Source organism: Conger conger, chromosome 4 (genome assembly GCF_963514075.1).
Source record: "Conger conger chromosome 4, fConCon1.1, whole genome shotgun sequence".
NCBI classification, from domain to species: Eukaryota; Metazoa; Chordata; class Actinopteri; order Anguilliformes; family Congridae; genus Conger; species Conger conger.
In genome coordinates, this window is record NC_083763.1 from 33,860,782 (window position 1) to 33,878,525 (window position 17,744).

Below are 17,744 nucleotides of genomic sequence, written 5' to 3' on the forward strand. Positions count from 1 at the left end.
AGTCTTGACTTAATCAATGTTCTAGCCAACCTCATTTATGGAATAAAATTACATAAGAAATGTTAAGCTTGGCAGTTAAGTAATTCCCCCATCAATGGAATTTAAGTCTGAATTCTGGACATCCATGCATCAGTGGCCTATGTGGCTTCTCCTAGAAGGCAAACAGCCTTACATTTAAATCATACTAGGGATGTGACAAATCATCAGTTTTTGTAAACGTTTACCATCCCATTTTTGAAATGGTTAACCGTATAACCAATACTGCTTATGATCGCTAGGGACCATATCTTATTTTTTTATTTTTTAACTGGAGTTGGCCTAATGACAAATTTAATTGCATTTTAAAACTTTATTATGAACCATATTTATAGCTCCATTTAAATGTCAACATTTTCAGATAATAGCTGAATTTCCAAATTAAAGATTTACATTGACATTGTGCAGTGTAACCTCACAATGACAGTAGTCTGTAGTTAAATCCCTGTAGTTTACAGTATGTGCCATTTTCTTTTTCTTTTTTAAATGCATCGGTTGAAATTATAATTCTTCATGTTTTCATCCCTCTTCCCCATGGCTTCTGCCTGACAGACTTTATTGGCATGAAATGTGTGAATCTGCTGCTGCTAAGAACTTTGTTACAAACAGGGTTGTGCACTCAAAATTCTCTGGCCACACCTTTTTTCTTTCTGATAAGACTGGGTCTATTTTACCCCAGGCAACAGGTCTAATGATTTTACTTTTATGCCAATACAAGTCTATACAATTTTATATATACTTTTATGTAATGGTGAACTTTGCCATTGCATTTGATTTTATCTGTCGCAGGGCAATCATGGTGGTGAGATTAACGTGGTCCATTTTTAGCTGAATGCAGGGAATTTTCACTTTCAATATGGAATGGATAATGATAGGCTAAGCTCTGGCCAACATTAGAACGAACACTTGAAAAATTAGTGCTGTCACTACCCAACATTTAGTAGACTCAAAAGCCTGCATGTGACTTTTTCCAACTTTCCTACTTAGTAATACTGCGTGCCACATTTGTCCAATGATGTATTGCTTTATTTATCTTTATGCAGATACGGCAGAGTGGAAAGCTACGTTCAGTTTGCCCGTAGTTTGAATTTGTGTGTCAACGATTAAACACGGATCCTCTGTGAACCTTAAGAAACGCCATACAATAAGCCATAAGTCAACAACAGCTACAGATTTAAAACGCTTATTTGATAACTATAATACTGTAGCATTCAATTATCTGCGGTGTTTGCATTCTTAACCCCCTGAAATAGTAAAAAAATTCTTGCTAGAACTACTGTAGCTTGTCGATTGCTAGTTAAGAATGTAAGCAACGTTTGCAAATTTGTGCGCAACATATGTGCAATGATGCATTGCTTCGTTTATGTACATACGGCATAGTGGGAAGCTACGTTCAGTTCGCAGGTAGTTTGAATTTGTGTGTAAACACGGACCTCTGCAAACCTTAAGAAACTAATTAATGTTACAATAATCCATATGTGAACCAAGAGTAACAGATTTAAAACACAAAGATATTCTTGGATAACTAATACCTCAGCATCCAATTCCATGTGGAGTTTGCATTTTGAATTTCCTAAAATGGTCAAAAATTGCTTCCTCGAACTACTGTCACTTGTCGATTGCTAGTTTAGAATGTAAAAAGCAATAGTATGCCTGGAGGTGAACGCACATTTATTTGAAACTGGGCTTACCATTTCAGCTTCAGAAAAAAATGATTGGTAATCGTTTCGCAATTTTATGTAAACTCGGTTAACAGTTTAAACGTTTAACCGTTCACACCCCTAAATCGTACTGTTCAACTTCACCCCCATTTTGTCAAGAAAGTGTGAGGGGACCATCACTGTTAATGTAGAGATGACAGGATAAAGGAAAACTGTTCTTTGCCTGTGGCTACGGTATTTTAGGTGCGTTCTGTCCTACAGCCAAACACCAAAGACGGCTAGGAAAGCAGGAAGCAAAACGAGACGCGAGAGAGTCTGGTATACTGAATGAAAGAGGCTTCAGCAGGCGGTGGCCGGTTTGCTGCGTTCAGTGTGTCTTCACCGTAAGCCTGTCAAACCAACTGCCTTTCCCGCCTGCCCTGACCAGCGTAGGTTGGACAGCTCACACAGATCCTTGCACGCGCACAGGTGCGTATCTAAGGCAGGTCACAGAAGCTGTTCAGAGCCCAGTACTGAGCAAGGTATGCTGGACGGGCAGCTGTAAAAGACCAGACCAGAGGCGCAACACATTTTCCACACAGAAACATGGACATGCAAGCACACCTTTAAACTGTTCTCCATAGGGTTGCGATGTGAGGTTCTATTGCAGAGTGAAACATGGCCAGCTTTCAAGTTATTCGTTTCGCCAATTAATATGAAGTCGCCTACCTATATTTTTGCTCAAATAGCACAGACAACAATATACATGTTTTTGTTTCACCTAGCAAACAGACAACAATGTGTTTTAATTTCCCAAGAAATGCTTTCACAACGGTCCAACCGTTTATCATTGGTTCATCCGCCAAGGCATGTAATTTATCCAGCGTTTTCTTTGTTGTGCATGTGATGGAGGACACAAATGAGCATAAGCAGCAAGCAAAACTGCTGCTCTGTGGTGGAATTTTCCACATTGGTTTCAGATGGTGTGACTGTCTCTATCTATATATCATATACTCTAAGGGGCTACCCTGGAGAATCTCACAGCTCATTGGCACATGTGACCTTATGACCTCTTGTGACTGGGCCTTGCCTCGCATCATATCAGCAACATAAACACGTGGCGGTATTGGAGTGATTGTGGACCCGGAGGGGTGGGGCGGGGGTATATTAAGCAGAACATGCAGGCTAAATATGCTTTGATCCATTAATATGCCAATTACATCTTCAAAGATGATGAAATTTCTTAAGAATCTGCTGCCGAGTACTTGTTTACTAGAGTAAAGAATCTCACCCTAATTATAGCACAGAGTACCGTGGAAAATGTATATACAGGTCAGCGCGGATGATCTACAGGTGCAACCGCAATAAATGAACAATCAGTCAATCAAAAAATGGACAACCATGTGCCGCGGTGGCACAGGGCTAAGCATCAGACCTTGATGCAGGCATCAGTTCGATGCAGTTGCACACAGAGGACCGAGGTTAGTGTCCCGGTCCTGCCAAAGCCGAGTTTGGCCGGCACACGTGGGAGCAGAATAATTGGCGCACTGCTCCGCGTGTGGGGAGGGACTCGGCAGGGTCTGTAGGATCGGCGCATACAATAACGCCCTGATTGCACACGCCTTGGAGTCACGGTCGCGCGGCTTTGAAACCATGTGCTTTGTAGAATGCGTGCCGTTCTCTAGATCGCTAGATCGGGGCCGTAGCGGTGTATCCTCGGCTAACATGAAATAGCAATTGGAATATGGCAAAATTGGCAACCAAATTTGGAGAAAATGAGAAATCTAAAACCAACCGACCACAAAAACAAAAAACAAAAAAACATTTGGACAACCAATTAAGTAATTAAGTCTGAAACATAGACCACTAAGACAATCAGGCAATCACTGTAAACAGCATAACGATTCTGCCATATGGGTGTATATGTGTAAAAAGGAAAATCCTGTCCTGCTATGCAAACTCAATGTGCCGAAGGCCGAAACAGGAGCCTTGAGCTACGTGGCTCTGGATAACGATGGTGCAGCGCTGCCCTCTACTGGCGGTGACAGCACACGACCCGTTCAAACCCAAAAATAGGTTCTGATGTCATTTTTGAGGGCAGCGTGACCTCTTCAGTAATATCCAACAACTGCACCGAGATATCACACACCCCCCATTAATCAAACCGCTAAGTCCCCTCTAACCCCCAAGCACGCCTGTCAGCTGAGATCACAGCTGTTCAACCGCATTCCATCACTACATTTTTATCCTGGAGTCTACATGTGCGTTCTGTGGATGTGTGTTGGTGCCGCATGCAGGCAGCACGAGTGTGTGTTTGTATGTGCATGCAGGACCTTGGTCAAATATGTAATAGTTTTGGATTCAAATACTTTTCTGCTTTAATGTGTATTGGAACTCATGAGTCTCGAAAAGTCTGGTGCTCTTGGTTGGCTCAATTGCACCAGGCAAGATCAATCGAGCACAGAAAAGTGCTGACCTGGTGCATGTGGTGCTGGTCATGTGCTCTTGCGCTTCACGTGATGTAAAAGACGCGTGGGCGTACCTCTCGGCCCTTGTGGGTGACCAGTGCGGCGAGTGGCTTGGCGTAGAAGCGGCTGAAAGAGAACCCCAGGCAGCCGTACATGCTGTTAGCGGTCAGCTTCAGAGCCTTCTGCCTGATGTCATACTGTAGGGGGAAACGGAGAAGTCACATGCCACAGTCACAGTCAGTGTACAAAAGCTGCGCTTTCCTGCACTGGAAAGAGCACGAAGATAAATTTTGTGGTGTTATTCGAGGAAGTGCACACAGGTTAATCTGCCTACAGATATTGTTTGTACAGTGCTACATGCTACACGTACAAGTGAGCGCAGGTGTGTTCAGCTGGTGTGTACAAATGTGGAAATTAGCAGGGTTTCTTTGTCGACCTGCAGGTAGTGGTCAGGGTGCAGGTGTGTTGACCTGCAGGTAGTGGTCAGAGTGCAGGTGTGTTGACCTGCAGGTAGTGGTCAGGGTGCAGGTGTGTTGACCTGCAGGTAGTGGTCAGGGTGCAGGTGTGTTGACCTGCAGGTAGTGGTCAGGGTGCAGGTGTGTTGACCTGCAGGTAGTGGTCAGAGTGCAGGTGTGTTGACCTGCAGGTAGTGGTCAGGGTGCAGGTGTGTTGACCTGCAGGTAGTGGTCAGAGTGCAGGTGTGTCGACCTGCAGGTAGTGGTCAGGGTGCCGGTGTGTCGACCTGCAGGTAGTGGTCAGGGTGCCGGTGTGTCGACCTGCAGGTAGTGGTCAGGGTGCAGGTGTGTCGACCTGCAGGTAGTGGTCAGGGTGCAGGTGTGTCGACCTGCAGGTAGTGGTCAGGATGCAGGTGTGTTGAGCTGCAGGCAGATATTAGGGAGCAGGTGTGTTGACCTGCAGGTAGTGGTCAGGGTGCCGGTGTGTTGACCTGCAGGTAGTGGTCAGGGTGCAGGTGTGTTGATCTGCAGGTAGTGGTCAGAGTGCAGGTGTGTTGACCTGCAGGTAGTGGTCAGGGTGCCGGTGTGTCGACCTGCAGGTAGTGGTCAGGGTGCCGGTGTGTCGACCTGCAGGTAGTGGTCAGGGTGCAGGTGTGTCGACCTGCAGGTAGTGGTCAGGGTGCAGGTGTGTCGACCTGCAGGTAGTGGTCAGGATGCAGGTGTGTTGAGCTGCAGGCAGATATTAGGGAGCAGGTGTGTTGACCTGCAGGTAGTGGTCAGGGTGCCGGTGTGTTGACCTGCAGGTAGTGGTCAGGGTGCAGGTGTGTTGATCTGCAGGTAGTGGTCAGAGTGCAGGTGTGTTGACCTGCAGGTAGTGGTCAGAGTGCAGGTGTGTTGACCTGCAGGTAGTGGTCAGGGTGCAGGTGTGTTGATCTGCAGGTAGTGGACAGAGTGCAGGTGTGTTGACCTGCAGGTAGTGGTCAGGGCGCAGGTGTGTTGACCTGCAGGTAGTGGTCAGGGCGCAGGTGTGTTGACCTGCAGGTAGTGGTCAGGGCGCAGGTGTGTTGACCTGCAGGTAGTGGTCAGGGTGCAGGTGTGTTGACCTGCAGGTAGTGGTCAGGGTGCAGGTGTGTTGACCTGCAGGTAGTGGTCAGGGTGCCGGTGTGTTGACCTGCAGGTAGTGGTCAGGGTGCAGGTGTGTTGACCTGCAGGTAGTGGTCAGAGTGCAGGTGTGTTGACCTACAGGTAGTGGTCAGGGTGCCGGTGTGTTGACCTGCAGGTAGTGGTCAGGGTGCAGGTGTGTTGATCTGCAGGTAGTGGTCAGAGTGCAGGTGTGTTGACCTGCAGGTAGTGGTCAGAGTGCAGGTGTGTTGACCTGCAGGTAGTGGTCAGGGTGCAGGTGTGTTGATCTGCAGGTAGTGGAAAGAGCGCAGGTGTGTTGACCAGCAGGTAGTGGTTAGGGCGCAGGTGTGTTGATCTGCAGGTAGTGGTCAGGGCACAGGTGTGTTGACCTGCAGGTAGTGGTCAGGGTGCAGGTGTGTTGACCTGCAGGTAGTGGTCAGGGTGCCGGTGTGTTGACCTGCAGGTAGTGGTCAGGGTGCAGGTGTGTTGACCTGCAGGTAGTGGTCAGAGTGCAGGTGTGTTGACCTGCAGGTAGTGGTCAGGGTGCCGGTGTGTTGACCTGCAGGTAGTGGTCAGGGTGCAGGTGTGTTGATCTGCAGGTAGTGGTCAGAGTGCAGGTGTGTTGACCTGCAGGTAGTGGTCAGAGTGCAGGTGTGTTGACCTGCAGGTAGTGGTCAGGGTGCAGGTGTGTTGATCTGCAGGTAGTGGACAGAGTGCAGGTGTGTTGATCTGCAGGTAGTGGACAGAGTGCAGGTGTGTTGACCAGCAGGTAGTGGTCAGGGCGCAGGTGTGTTGACCTGCAGGTAGTGGTCAGGGCGCAGGTGTGTTGACCTGCAGGTAGTGGTCAGGGCGCAGGTGTGTTGACCTGCAGGTAGTGGTCAGGGTGCAGGTGTGTTGACCTGCAGGTAGTGGTCAGGGTGCAGGTGTGTTGACCTGCAGGTAGTGGTCAGGGTGCCGGTGTGTTGACCTGCAGGTAGTGGTCAGGGTGCAGGTGTGTTGACCTGCAGGTAGTGGTCAGAGTGCAGGTGTGTTGACCTGCAGGTAGTGGTCAGGGTGCCGGTGTGTTGACCTGCAGGTAGTGGTCAGGGTGCCGGTGTGTCGACCTGCAGGTAGTGGTCAGGGTGCAGGTGTGTCGACCTGCAGGTAGTGGTCAGGGTGCAGGTGTGTTGAACTGCAGGTAGTGGTCAGGGTGCAGGTGTGTTGAACTGCAGGTAGTGGTCAGGGTGCAGGTGTGTTGACCTGCAGGTAGTGGTCAGAGTGCAGGTGTGTTGACCTGCAGGTAGTGGTCAGGGTGCCGGTGTGTTGACCTGCAGGTAGTGGTCAGGGTGCAGGTGTGTCGACCTGCAGGTAGTGGTCAGGGTGCAGGTGTGTCGACCTGCAGGTAGTGGTCAGGGTGCAGGTGTGTCGACCTGCAGGTAGTGGTCAGGATGCAGGTGTGTTGACCTGCAGGCAGATATTAGGGAGCAGGTGTGTTGACCTGCAGGTAGTGGTCAGGGTGCCGGTGTGTTGACCTGCAGGTAGTGGTCAGAGTGCAGGTGTGTTGACCTGCAGGTAGTGGTCAGGGTGCAGGTGTGTTGACCTGCAGGTAGTGGTCAGGGTGCAGGTGTGTTGACCTGCAGGTAGTGGTTGGGGTGAAGGTGTGTTGATCTGCAGGTAGTGGTCAGGGTGCAGGTGTTTTTACCTGTAGGTAAAGGTCTGGGTGCAGGTCCTGCTGCTTCATCAGCTGTTTGACTTGTCTCCTCCTCTCCACAAGTTTGCGAATCTCTCTGGGGAGAATCCCCATCTCAAGGTCTGGATCTGGCAGCTCTGGGATCTCATCAGAGTCTTCCTCCTGGTAGTACACACACAACTAAGACCCACTCATAGCATGGACACAGAAAACAAACACAGTCAAACACATCTCTCAAACGCATGCACGCACGCACGCACAAACACACACGTACTGCGATCTGCTTCCTTGTCCCTGGCTCCTCCCTTTGCACGGTCGTAAAGCAGATGTTAAACTCTTGAATGATTGAGGGGTACAAACTGTTGAAATCCAGCAACAGAATGAACTTATCATAGAAACCTGAGGGGAGAGAACCAAAACACATTTCTTACTACAGACAGTCCAGAAGTAAGGACACCATCAGCAGCTACGAACACAGCCAGAAACGAGTCGCACAACATGCAGGAATTCCAACCCAATTCAGCTGCCTGAACGTGAACAGATCTCCTATGCTACTGTGAAGCTCCACCTCCTGACATGCCCCACTTACCCACTTTAGGGTCGAGGACCAGTCCCCCAGCATAAGCCGCCTTCCTCCGCACCTTCCTGGTCTTCCCCTTTCCCGCGTCCACATCGTCCTCATCGTCACCCTGGTACACAGACAGTACTTTAATGGGCAGCAGCGAAGCATATTGGTGAAGGAACTGGGCTTGTGGTCATATGCTGCGTGAGCTTTATGCAGACCATGTATGATATCAGCAGCCTACTGTGTAAGAGTTAACAAATGTGCCAGCATGCATGAGTCTCGTGTCAGTGAGTGTGCTGAATGAGTCTCACGTGTGTCAGTGAGTGCACTGAATGAGTCTCAGGTGTCAGTGAGTGTGCTGAATGAGTTTCACATGTCAGGGAGTGTGCTGAATGAGTCTCAGGTGTGTCAGTGAGTGTGCTGAATGAGTCTCACGTGTGTCATTGAGTGTGCTGAATGAGTCTCACGTGTGTCAGTGAGTGCACTGAATGAGTCTCAGGTGTCAGTGAGTGTGCTGAATGAGTTTCACATGTCAGGGAGTGTGCTGAATGAGTCTCAGGTGTGTCAGTGAGTGTGCTGAATGAGTCTCACGTGTGTCATTGAGTGTGCTGAATGAGTCTCACGTGTGTCAGTGAGTGCACTGAATGAGTCTCAGGTGTCAGCGAGTGTGCTGAATGAGTCTCAGGTGTGTCAGTGAGTGTGCTGAATGAGTCTCAGGTGTGTCAGTGAGTGTGCTGAATGAGTCTCAGGTGTGTCAGTGAGTGCACTGAATGAGTACAGGTTTATCAGTGAACATCAGTCAATACTAGCAGACTGTACCAGGTCTTGTTGGGCCTTCTTGAAGAACTGCTTGTCAGGCACGATGTAGTTCTTCTCATGGAAAGCATGGAGCAGCAGGTACTCATTCCTCTCAGCACGCCCTCCCATCAGGGTGCGGGACTGTGGATGGGATCATGAGACATTTACCTCAGAGAGGGACCTATGGGTACAGTTCAGGTGTGAACCAGGGGAACAGGTGTAGTTCAGGTGTGGACCGGGTACAGGTGCAGTTCAGGTGCGGACCGGGTGAGTTGAAAAGGTGTGTACTCACCATAACATTGCCAGCGATGCTTGTGATCTGAAGTGCCAGTGGCAACACATTCAGCTCACACATGATCTGTAGGATGAACTTGGCATCCATCCAGTTGAGCTCCAGCAGGTGGAGCAGGTGAAGAGAGTCACTGTGGGAAAGAAACACTGTCTATCACAGACAAAATAACCGCTTCAACAAGCCTGCACTTCAAAAAATGCTGACAAGAACAATGCATCTTCTGGCACCTCCTGGTGATGCTGTTGAGCACTGCAGGTCATTGCTTGAGATTAATTTACTTTTCTCGCCAACGAGTCGACAGCAACTATGTGATTTTACCTGCGGTAATTTGAAAGACATATAGAAATCCATGGGCACTTAATCTGGCACAATCTGAACATACTCACTTGTAGACACACTCATCTGTGTGAGGGGCAGCCTGTAGCCTGGTGGATAAGGTACATGACTGGGACCCGGAAAGTTGGTTGTTCAAACCCCATTGTGGGCACAATAAGATCAGTACAGCTGTTGGGCCCTTGAGCGAGGCCCTTAACCCCACATTACTCCAGGGGGTATTGTCCCCTGCTAAGTCTAATCAGCGGTAAGTTGCTTTGGATAAAAGTGTCAGCTAAATAACAAATTATGAAATTATTATTATACATGATTATTTAGAGAAGGTATGCCCTCACCTGTATATGTTCTTCAGGTTCTCCTGGGGCACACAAGCTCTTTCGACCTTCAGCACCTGGGCCACCAGCTCAGTCAGATGGTAGCTTTTACAGCGGATCAGCTCCTTGGCCGAAATCTCCACATCACACACCATCCTGCCACAGGTAGCGCTCCTCTCTGCAAAACTGCTGCGGCCCTGGAACGGCAGGTGTGTGCGTGTAAATACATTGCGTTTATGCATGCATGTGCATGTGCTTGAGAGTCATTTACTCCGTACAGATTCAGCCAGATTCCACAGAATTGAACAAAGAATTAGGCACCTAGCCCTATACTATTTCACTATAACAGAAGTCCTGATTGACTGCTAATCGGTCCCATTATCTTTATTACAGAGCAGCCAGTAGCCCCAGTGTAGCCACCATTAAAGCTGTGCAGCTGTTGGGCCCTTGAGCAAGGTCCTCAACTCGCTTTGGATAAAAGCGTCTGCTAAATAACTGTAATAATAATTGTTACCCTTAGTCTACACATGTCTATCCTCCTCCATAAACCCTGACTGGGTGCTACAACAGGGACCCCATCTTACCCCAAGTTTGGGCATGTTAGCGCGGCGTAAGCGACCCAGCTTGGACCAATGTGGGACCTTGCACACGCTGATCCGCTGCAGGAGCACTTCCAGGTCAAATCCATAGATGTCGTGACCCTGAGAGACAGGAAGTGGGATAAGAAGTTGCATGCAGATCAGGTACATACACAGATTCCCAATGCAAAATGGATGCTCATCGCTGTGTTCCCTCTCTGCTCTTTGTGGTTCCTGGTAGTTCCTGGTATTTTATGAGCGCTGTTGCCACTGGTATTGCTTTAGTATCTCTTTAACCTTTATATTATGTTCAGGGTCAATTTAGCCAGAGTAAGTGTTTGACAGCTCTTAAAAACTAGTTTACATTTTTTCATCTTGATGGATTAAACGGTGAACACCCAATAAACATAACGCTGCTTTCAGAATTCCTGTATCAACTGTTGTATGGGGTTATTTTGACCCTCTGTAGCCCTATAAAATGTAAGAAAATATACAACCATTTTTATTTTTATCTCAAATTTCTTTGTGGATGATTCTGGTGGTAAACATACAGGTGACTAACTTTCACTTACTGCACTTTAGATGAATTAGATGTTTCGCAAAGATGTATGGATAAAAAAAAAAGTCATTTTCAAGACAATAAGATGACACAGAAAGTGTCTAAATCTTTCTATCGCAATAATTTTGTGATTATTTCAACATAAAAGCTGAATGTTTTCAATTCAACAGTAGGGTGGAAGACCTATCCGTGCAGAGAATGCAGAGCTGAATATCTGGTTAATCTGCAAAGTCAATGGATCCATAGTGCAGTGAAAGGGGACTTTCAGGGCCAGATCCACCCAGCTGGCCCTCAGTACATTATCACAGCTCTGGGCACCATCGCGCTCAGAGATTTTGACAGGCCTGCACGCCACCCACAGATACCTCTGTGACAGACCTGCCTTTACTACCAAGCCACACACTCCCCAAGCCAACTCCAATTCCCAGAAACCCCAGCAACTCACCACCACCACATCTGGGTCGATTTTGTGCATCTTGGCCAGGAAGAAGGCCAAAAGCATGCGCTCTGTTCCAGCAATTTCCACCTTTACATTCTGAGAGAGCGAGGTAATGGGACAGGTTAGCAGTCCATCCGAACATCTCTTCAAACTTCATCTATTCAAACTTAATGAATGAAAGAATGTAACCACAATATACCCTCCATTTAAAAAAACAGAAGTGGGAAATGAGAGATTTCAATTATATTTATTTAAGCGCTTAAAGGAAATAAACGGTTTCTTATTACTCAAAGCATTTCACAAATAAACTAACAGCAAAAACCAAGAGAAACACAACAAATCACAAAAAACACAACCGAAACCCACACACAAAAAATGGAAAACCCCCCCCGAAAACAATACAAAAAACAATACAATAAAAGACAGTGATGGAAGGAGAGAGCGAGAGAGAGCGAGAGAGAGAGAGAGAGAGAGAGAACAGGAGGGTAAGACCGAGGTTCAGTGAAACAGTCACACCTGCTGCATAGAGTAGGCCTCTGGTCTCACAGGTGCAAAAGCAGTAATTGTTGTACAAGAAGACCGTCCCACTCACCTTCTTCCTGACAGCCTCTTTGAAGTCATAGGGAAAGATGCAGTCGCTGGGCTTGCTGACCACTGAGACAGAACAAACGAATCAAGCTTAATGAATGAACCACACAGAATCACAACAGGAGGTTTCCCAGCAGTTCTCTGCAGACTGCAATTGCTGAAGACTTGAACTTTGTGATTACAGCTCGAGTGGTCATGAAGAGTGCCTGTAAATTCATTTTTATTCAAAATCTTTTGAATCAATTATGTAATGATACTAAATCAGACCCCATGCTCCCGTCGGTGCCCTCAGTACGAACAGTGACGGCAAACAGTGGCAGTCTCTAAGAACATGGACATGTCAACTGTGCCAAAATGAACTAAGCTCATTTCCTGGTAATTTGGAGAGATGTTGCTCACTAGTACCAGTATGGTTGGTTCCAGTATACAGCGGTGTGCAAAACTGTGGGCGCCCCAGAAGCAAACCTGACCTCTAAATTAAACATTACATATTTCTTCAAATTTTAAAGCAAGATTACTTTTAATTTAAATGATTTTACAATTTAAAAATAATTGAAAAAAGGAATAAGGCCCTGTGCAAACTATACTGTCATCCTCTGGCAACTATAACAAGCTTGTAAACACTTCCTGCAGCCAGCTAAGAGTCTTTCAATTCTCGCTTTTGGAATTTCCCCCCATTTTTGAGATCCTGTGTCTGCTACTCTTTTTTTGCAGCTCTTTTGCAGTGACCCTGCCCTGACTGCCCGTTCCATTTATCTTCCATTTTCAAACAATGTTCCTGACAGAGGAAATAGGCAGTTTGAAACATTGAAAGTTTTCATAGCCTTCTCCTTCTTGGTAGAAATGAACCCATGGTTGTCAATACCAGACAGAACAGCCACTGTAGCTGGATACTTTAGAAGCCATGGAGTTGCTTCAGAATGAAAAGTCCAGCCCTGGAATTAAAATCACACTATCGCACCCCACTATAAGTCATTCAGACCCGTTTTGAATGTAAAGTCAATGATACAACTGCAGGCAAAATACAAGGTCAATCAATTCTTTCCCCGCAAGAAAACGTAGTCACAATCTGTGTTTTTTCTTCATCTAATGCCTCCCCATGCCAATTGAAGTTCTTGTGTTATTATTAGGACAACAGAGTAATACTTTGTGGACAAATCAGGGACAGATTGTGTCACTGCTGAAGTGGAGAAGCAGAATCGGCTTCCTGACTGCACTGTCTCTGGCTCCACCCGTGTTAAAACCAAGCTTGAGCTGTTGTTTTCAGCAGGACTTTCCAAACTACTTGACACCGCTTTTTATTTAGTTAAACCTTAATTTTAGGGTAAATAGTTTAGCATATTCAAAGCAAGAACCCCGGGTCAGGAAGACCGCTCACATTATGTATTAATCGCTGCAAAGGCAAAATGACAACAGCACAATAAAATGGCCGCTTGGCACATTAGGGTGGAAATGTCTGCTCTTCACTTTATAAAGGGGAGGGGGATACTCACCCCAGAAGTGTGACTGGAAGGGCAGGGAGGGGGATACTCACCACATAAGTGTGACTGGAAGGGCAGGGAGGGGGACACTCACCACAGAAGTGTGACTGGAAGGGCAGGGAGGGGGATACTCACCACAGAAGTGTGACTGGAAGGGCAGGGAGGGGGATACTCACCACATAAGTGTGAATGGAAGGGCAGGGAGGAGGATACTCACCACATAAGTGTGACTGGAAGGGCAGGGAGGGGGATACTCACCACAGAAGTGTGACTGGAAGGGCGGGGAGGGGGCGGCCTTATCCAGGGCGAACTCATGGTGGACGAGTGCAGCCATGGACACAATCTTGACGGCAAGAATTCAAGAATCAATTTCATGGCTCACACCAATCTACACAAGCGGGATTTTGTAAAGTCTGGGTCATTAGCCAGAGAAACAAGCAATCGTGAAGAATATTCCTTCTGAAATACTAACGGTTAAAGCCACAATTGTGATAATGGTTAGAAAGAGTGTGGGTGCATTTAATTTGCGCAGGAGTAGTCCAGACCCTGAGCTTGTTGGTGTGTGCGCGTGTGTGCGCTTCATTTGTGTAAAAGTAGTCCAGTGTAATGTTCACCTCGTTGTGGTGCGTCTTGGCATTCTGTACAGTCTTCATGCAGATGGACATCACCACAAGCGGTGGGGGGGGTAGGTCCTTCACAACAGCTACCAGGTCACTCCTGGAAGCCACTGCCTCCACCTTACACCAGCTGACTGGCTGGCTGTTCATCTCTGCCAGAGGGATCGAGGGGTCAAAAGGTGCTCAAGAGTCACAAGAGGAACCTAGTCTCCAGTTCAGAGTGCTGTTGCACATCAAAGGAGGGGGGATTGGGGGGAGAGGGTATCCTCAAGCAAAGATAGGGTGGGATTGGGTGGCCTGTGGATTGTGGGCATGACCAGTATTAACATTAATTAAGCAATGTTAATTGCCCCCCTGTAGAGGGCCACTAGCCCTTAATAAATGGTAAATGGTTGGCATTTATATAGCGCCTTTATCCAAAGCACTGTCCAATTGATGCCTTTCATTCACCCATTCATACACAAACTCACACACCAACGGCGATTGGCTGCCATGCAAGACACCAACAAGCTCGTCAGGAGCAATTGGGGGTTAGGTGCTCAGGGACACCTCGACAGACCTAGGGTGGGATCGAACTGACTGCCAGACAACTGCTCTTACCACCTGAGCCAATGTCGCCCCTAATGTCTATCCATCCATCCATTATCTTAACCCGCTTATCCTGAACAGGGTCGCAGGGGGGCTGGAGCCTATCCCAGCATACATTGGGCGAAAGGCAGGAATACACCCTGGACAGGTCGCCAGTCCATCGCAGGGCACACACACCATTCACTCACACACTCATACCTATGGGCAATTTAGACTCTCCAATCAGCCTAACGTGCATGTCTTTGGACTGTGGGAGGAAACCGGAGTACCCGGAGGAAACCCACGCAAACACGGGGAGAACATGCAAACTCCGCACAGAGAGGCCCCGGCCGACGGGGATTCGAACCCAGGACCTCCTTGCTGTGAGGCGGCAGTGCTACCCACTGCACCTAATGTCTATGACTAGCCTTTTTTTTTGTCTTCAAAGCCCCCCCCCCACATTCAGACTAGACATTGCCTGTAGGTGTAAGAGCAGAACCCATTTCAGAACCCAGTTCTGAACCATGTCCTGTGCATGCCAAAGCCGACCCCTTTCCTCTGAACCAATGGCAGCAACTCAGGCTGTCACTGGAGAACTGCCATTGGCCCAAAATAAAAATAACTCAAATAAAAATCAAAAATCCTGGCCACATGACTCACGAGGGGAGCTGACGTCCAGCCAGCAGGGCCCGCGGATCTTCCTGCTGAGCAGGAAGTGCTCTAGGCTGGAGGTGTTGGTGCCGAAAATGTGGGAGAATGTCGCCCCCTTCAGGTCAGAGGGCAGCGCGGGCAACTCCGCCTGAAAGTTAACCGCCAGAAAACAAAGAAACACATTACACTTGCATTCAAACACATACACCACACTACATATACAAAAGCAAAAAGGACAAGATGGAATGATGCTTCAAACATTTCTTGGCAATATGTAACACATAATTATATATGTTACATGTATATAATTATAAGTTCCCCTCCCCAGGAGAATAATATATGGCAGGGGTCCATTTTTTTCTACTTATCTGTGTCTGGGTATAAAGATGGGTGAAAACATAGTAGTTTCAGAGACCTACAAATGCTTGCACTCCTCTCCATGATCATGTAATAAAGCTGGACCAAGACTGAAGTTGGCGGAGGCCTGAATTATTCTGAACTGAATTATTTGTTGACAATGAATGTGAAACAGCTGGATGGTGAAGGAGGATGAATGTGAAACAGCTGGATGGTGAGTGAGAGGGTGAATGTGAAACAGCTGGATGGTGAATGAGAGGATGAATGTGAAACAGCTGGATGGTGAATGAGGATGAATGTGAAACAGCTGGATGGTGAGTGAGGATGAATGTGAAACAGCTGGATGGTGAGTGAGAGGATGAATGTGAAACAGCTGGATGGTTAGTGAGAGGGTGAATGTGAAACAGCTGGATGGTGAGTGAGAGGATGAATGTGAAACAGCTGGATGGTGAGTGAGAGGATGAATGTGAAACAGCTGGACGGTGAGTGAGAGGATGAATGTGAAACAGCTGGATGGTGAATGAGAGGATGAATGTGAATGTGAAACGTGAGTGACAGAATGACTGTAGCTCTTACTCACAGAATATCTCACTTCCAGGTAATCTGACTGGGTGGGAACATCCGGGATCTCAAAGGCATAGTTCTTCTCCACTTTCTGTGAAGGGAGAGAGGAAGGTGAAGCAGCGGGGCCATTAGCGGTGCAACATGTTGCAGAGTGTAATTCAATCTGACTGATGGATTTAATCCATTACAAAAATAATTCAGTAAATTGAATGACACATTGGTTATTTGCAATAAAAATTTTATTCCGAATCATTTCTCCAAAGTGCTACTAATCGTTTTGGGGAAACGACTGTATACCCGTTACAGACAAATGTGTTCCCTTCTCTGAAAGGAAGTTGTCAATGTTTTAGGGACGGAGGAGCATCAAATAGAACTTCATTCTTTATAAAATGTATTAAAATATTTAAAAACACTACGTTTGTTATACATTATTTGAAGAAACAATTCACAGAACTCAATTACAAAGAAATCAATAGCTACGGCCCTAGTGGGCAAAGAGACCGCTCGACTGACCTTAGATTTGAACTTCATGATTTTGAACTTCTCTGATAGCAGGCTGAACTCCTGGTACACGTCCATAATGCCCACCACTGAGTCAGTCTCCTCCCCCGTGGCCAAGTTCACTTTCTGCCAATCAATCAGCCAACACCACAAAATTAATCAGTGTCAAGGAATAATGCAGTTCAGAATAATTCAGGCCAAGACAGACTTCAATCTTTGGTGCGTGAGTGAGTGTCAATGGATGAATGAGCAGAATTTTAACGGCTCTATTTCATTACTGCAGTAGTGCACCAGCGTTTTGGCTCGAGTGGAGCTCACAGGCTCCAGGGTGAGACACGTGGTGAACTCACACGCTCGCGGGGCAGGAAGTACATGGTTCTCTCGATGTTCTTCACAGCCACGCAGCAGCTCACGTGTGCCTTAGCCGACTCGATCCACACCTTCCCGAACAGATAGACCACACCTGGAGCAGAGCAGAGCAGAGGAGCTGAGTAACAGAGCGACAGAGAGGCAGAGCTACAGAGAGGCAGAGCGACACAGGAGGCAGAGTGACACAGGAGGCAGAGCGACACAGGAGGCAGAGCGACAGAGAGCCGGACCCTCACCGGGCTGGCTGTATTGGTCCTCGAAGGCATCCAGCCAGTAGAAGCGGAAGGCCAGCTCGCCATCAGGGCCCTCCACCATGGGCAGCTGGCTGGAGTCCACCTGCACCTCCACCACAGGCTCACTGGTCTCGGCCTCCCAGCCTCCCTCACTGAACACACCCGAGCTGGGGGGAAATGGGCAAATGTCAAATGGACTGCATTAATACAGCGCTTTACAATTGATGCCACACACACACACACACACACACACACACACACACACACACACACACACACACACACACACACACACACACACACACACACACACACACAAAAACACAAACAAACAAAACAAACACACACGAACAAACACACACACACAGCAATAGGTTGCCATGCAAAGCTCAGCGTGTAGGGAGCAATTGGGGGTTAGGCTGTCTTGCTGAGGGACACAGTTCCAACACACCCAGGAAGGGGGATCGAACCAGCAATTCCCTTCAATTCCACTTCAGGAGGTGAAATACATGCTCAATAGGGTTAAAGCCTGCTGACTGGGTTAACCC

General features: G+C 47.5%; 1 protein-coding gene across 3 annotated transcripts in view; it reads right to left on the reverse strand.

Moving 5' to 3' along the window:
• pola1 (polymerase (DNA directed), alpha 1) overlaps positions 1 to 17,744 on the reverse strand; it is a 93,082-nt gene that overhangs the window by 66,529 nt on the left and 8,809 nt on the right. For all 3 annotated transcript variants that reach the window (XM_061240568.1, XM_061240570.1, XM_061240569.1), the window contains exons 10-26: positions 17,200 to 17,363; positions 16,945 to 17,057; positions 16,607 to 16,720; positions 16,110 to 16,184; positions 15,182 to 15,320; positions 13,952 to 14,106; positions 13,596 to 13,680; positions 11,861 to 11,922; positions 11,275 to 11,364; positions 10,277 to 10,393; positions 9,714 to 9,889; positions 9,046 to 9,175; positions 8,775 to 8,894; positions 7,980 to 8,079; positions 7,665 to 7,789; positions 7,403 to 7,552; positions 4,219 to 4,341 (exon numbers count right to left, since the gene is read on the reverse strand). In XM_061240568.1, the coding sequence (XP_061096552.1) occupies positions 4,219 to 4,341; positions 7,403 to 7,552; positions 7,665 to 7,789; positions 7,980 to 8,079; positions 8,775 to 8,894; positions 9,046 to 9,175; positions 9,714 to 9,889; positions 10,277 to 10,393; positions 11,275 to 11,364; positions 11,861 to 11,922; positions 13,596 to 13,680; positions 13,952 to 14,106; positions 15,182 to 15,320; positions 16,110 to 16,184; positions 16,607 to 16,720; positions 16,945 to 17,057; positions 17,200 to 17,363 (2,038 nt within the window). The remainder of the gene's footprint in view (positions 1 to 4,218; positions 4,342 to 7,402; positions 7,553 to 7,664; positions 7,790 to 7,979; positions 8,080 to 8,774; positions 8,895 to 9,045; positions 9,176 to 9,713; positions 9,890 to 10,276; positions 10,394 to 11,274; positions 11,365 to 11,860; positions 11,923 to 13,595; positions 13,681 to 13,951; positions 14,107 to 15,181; positions 15,321 to 16,109; positions 16,185 to 16,606; positions 16,721 to 16,944; positions 17,058 to 17,199; positions 17,364 to 17,744) is intronic.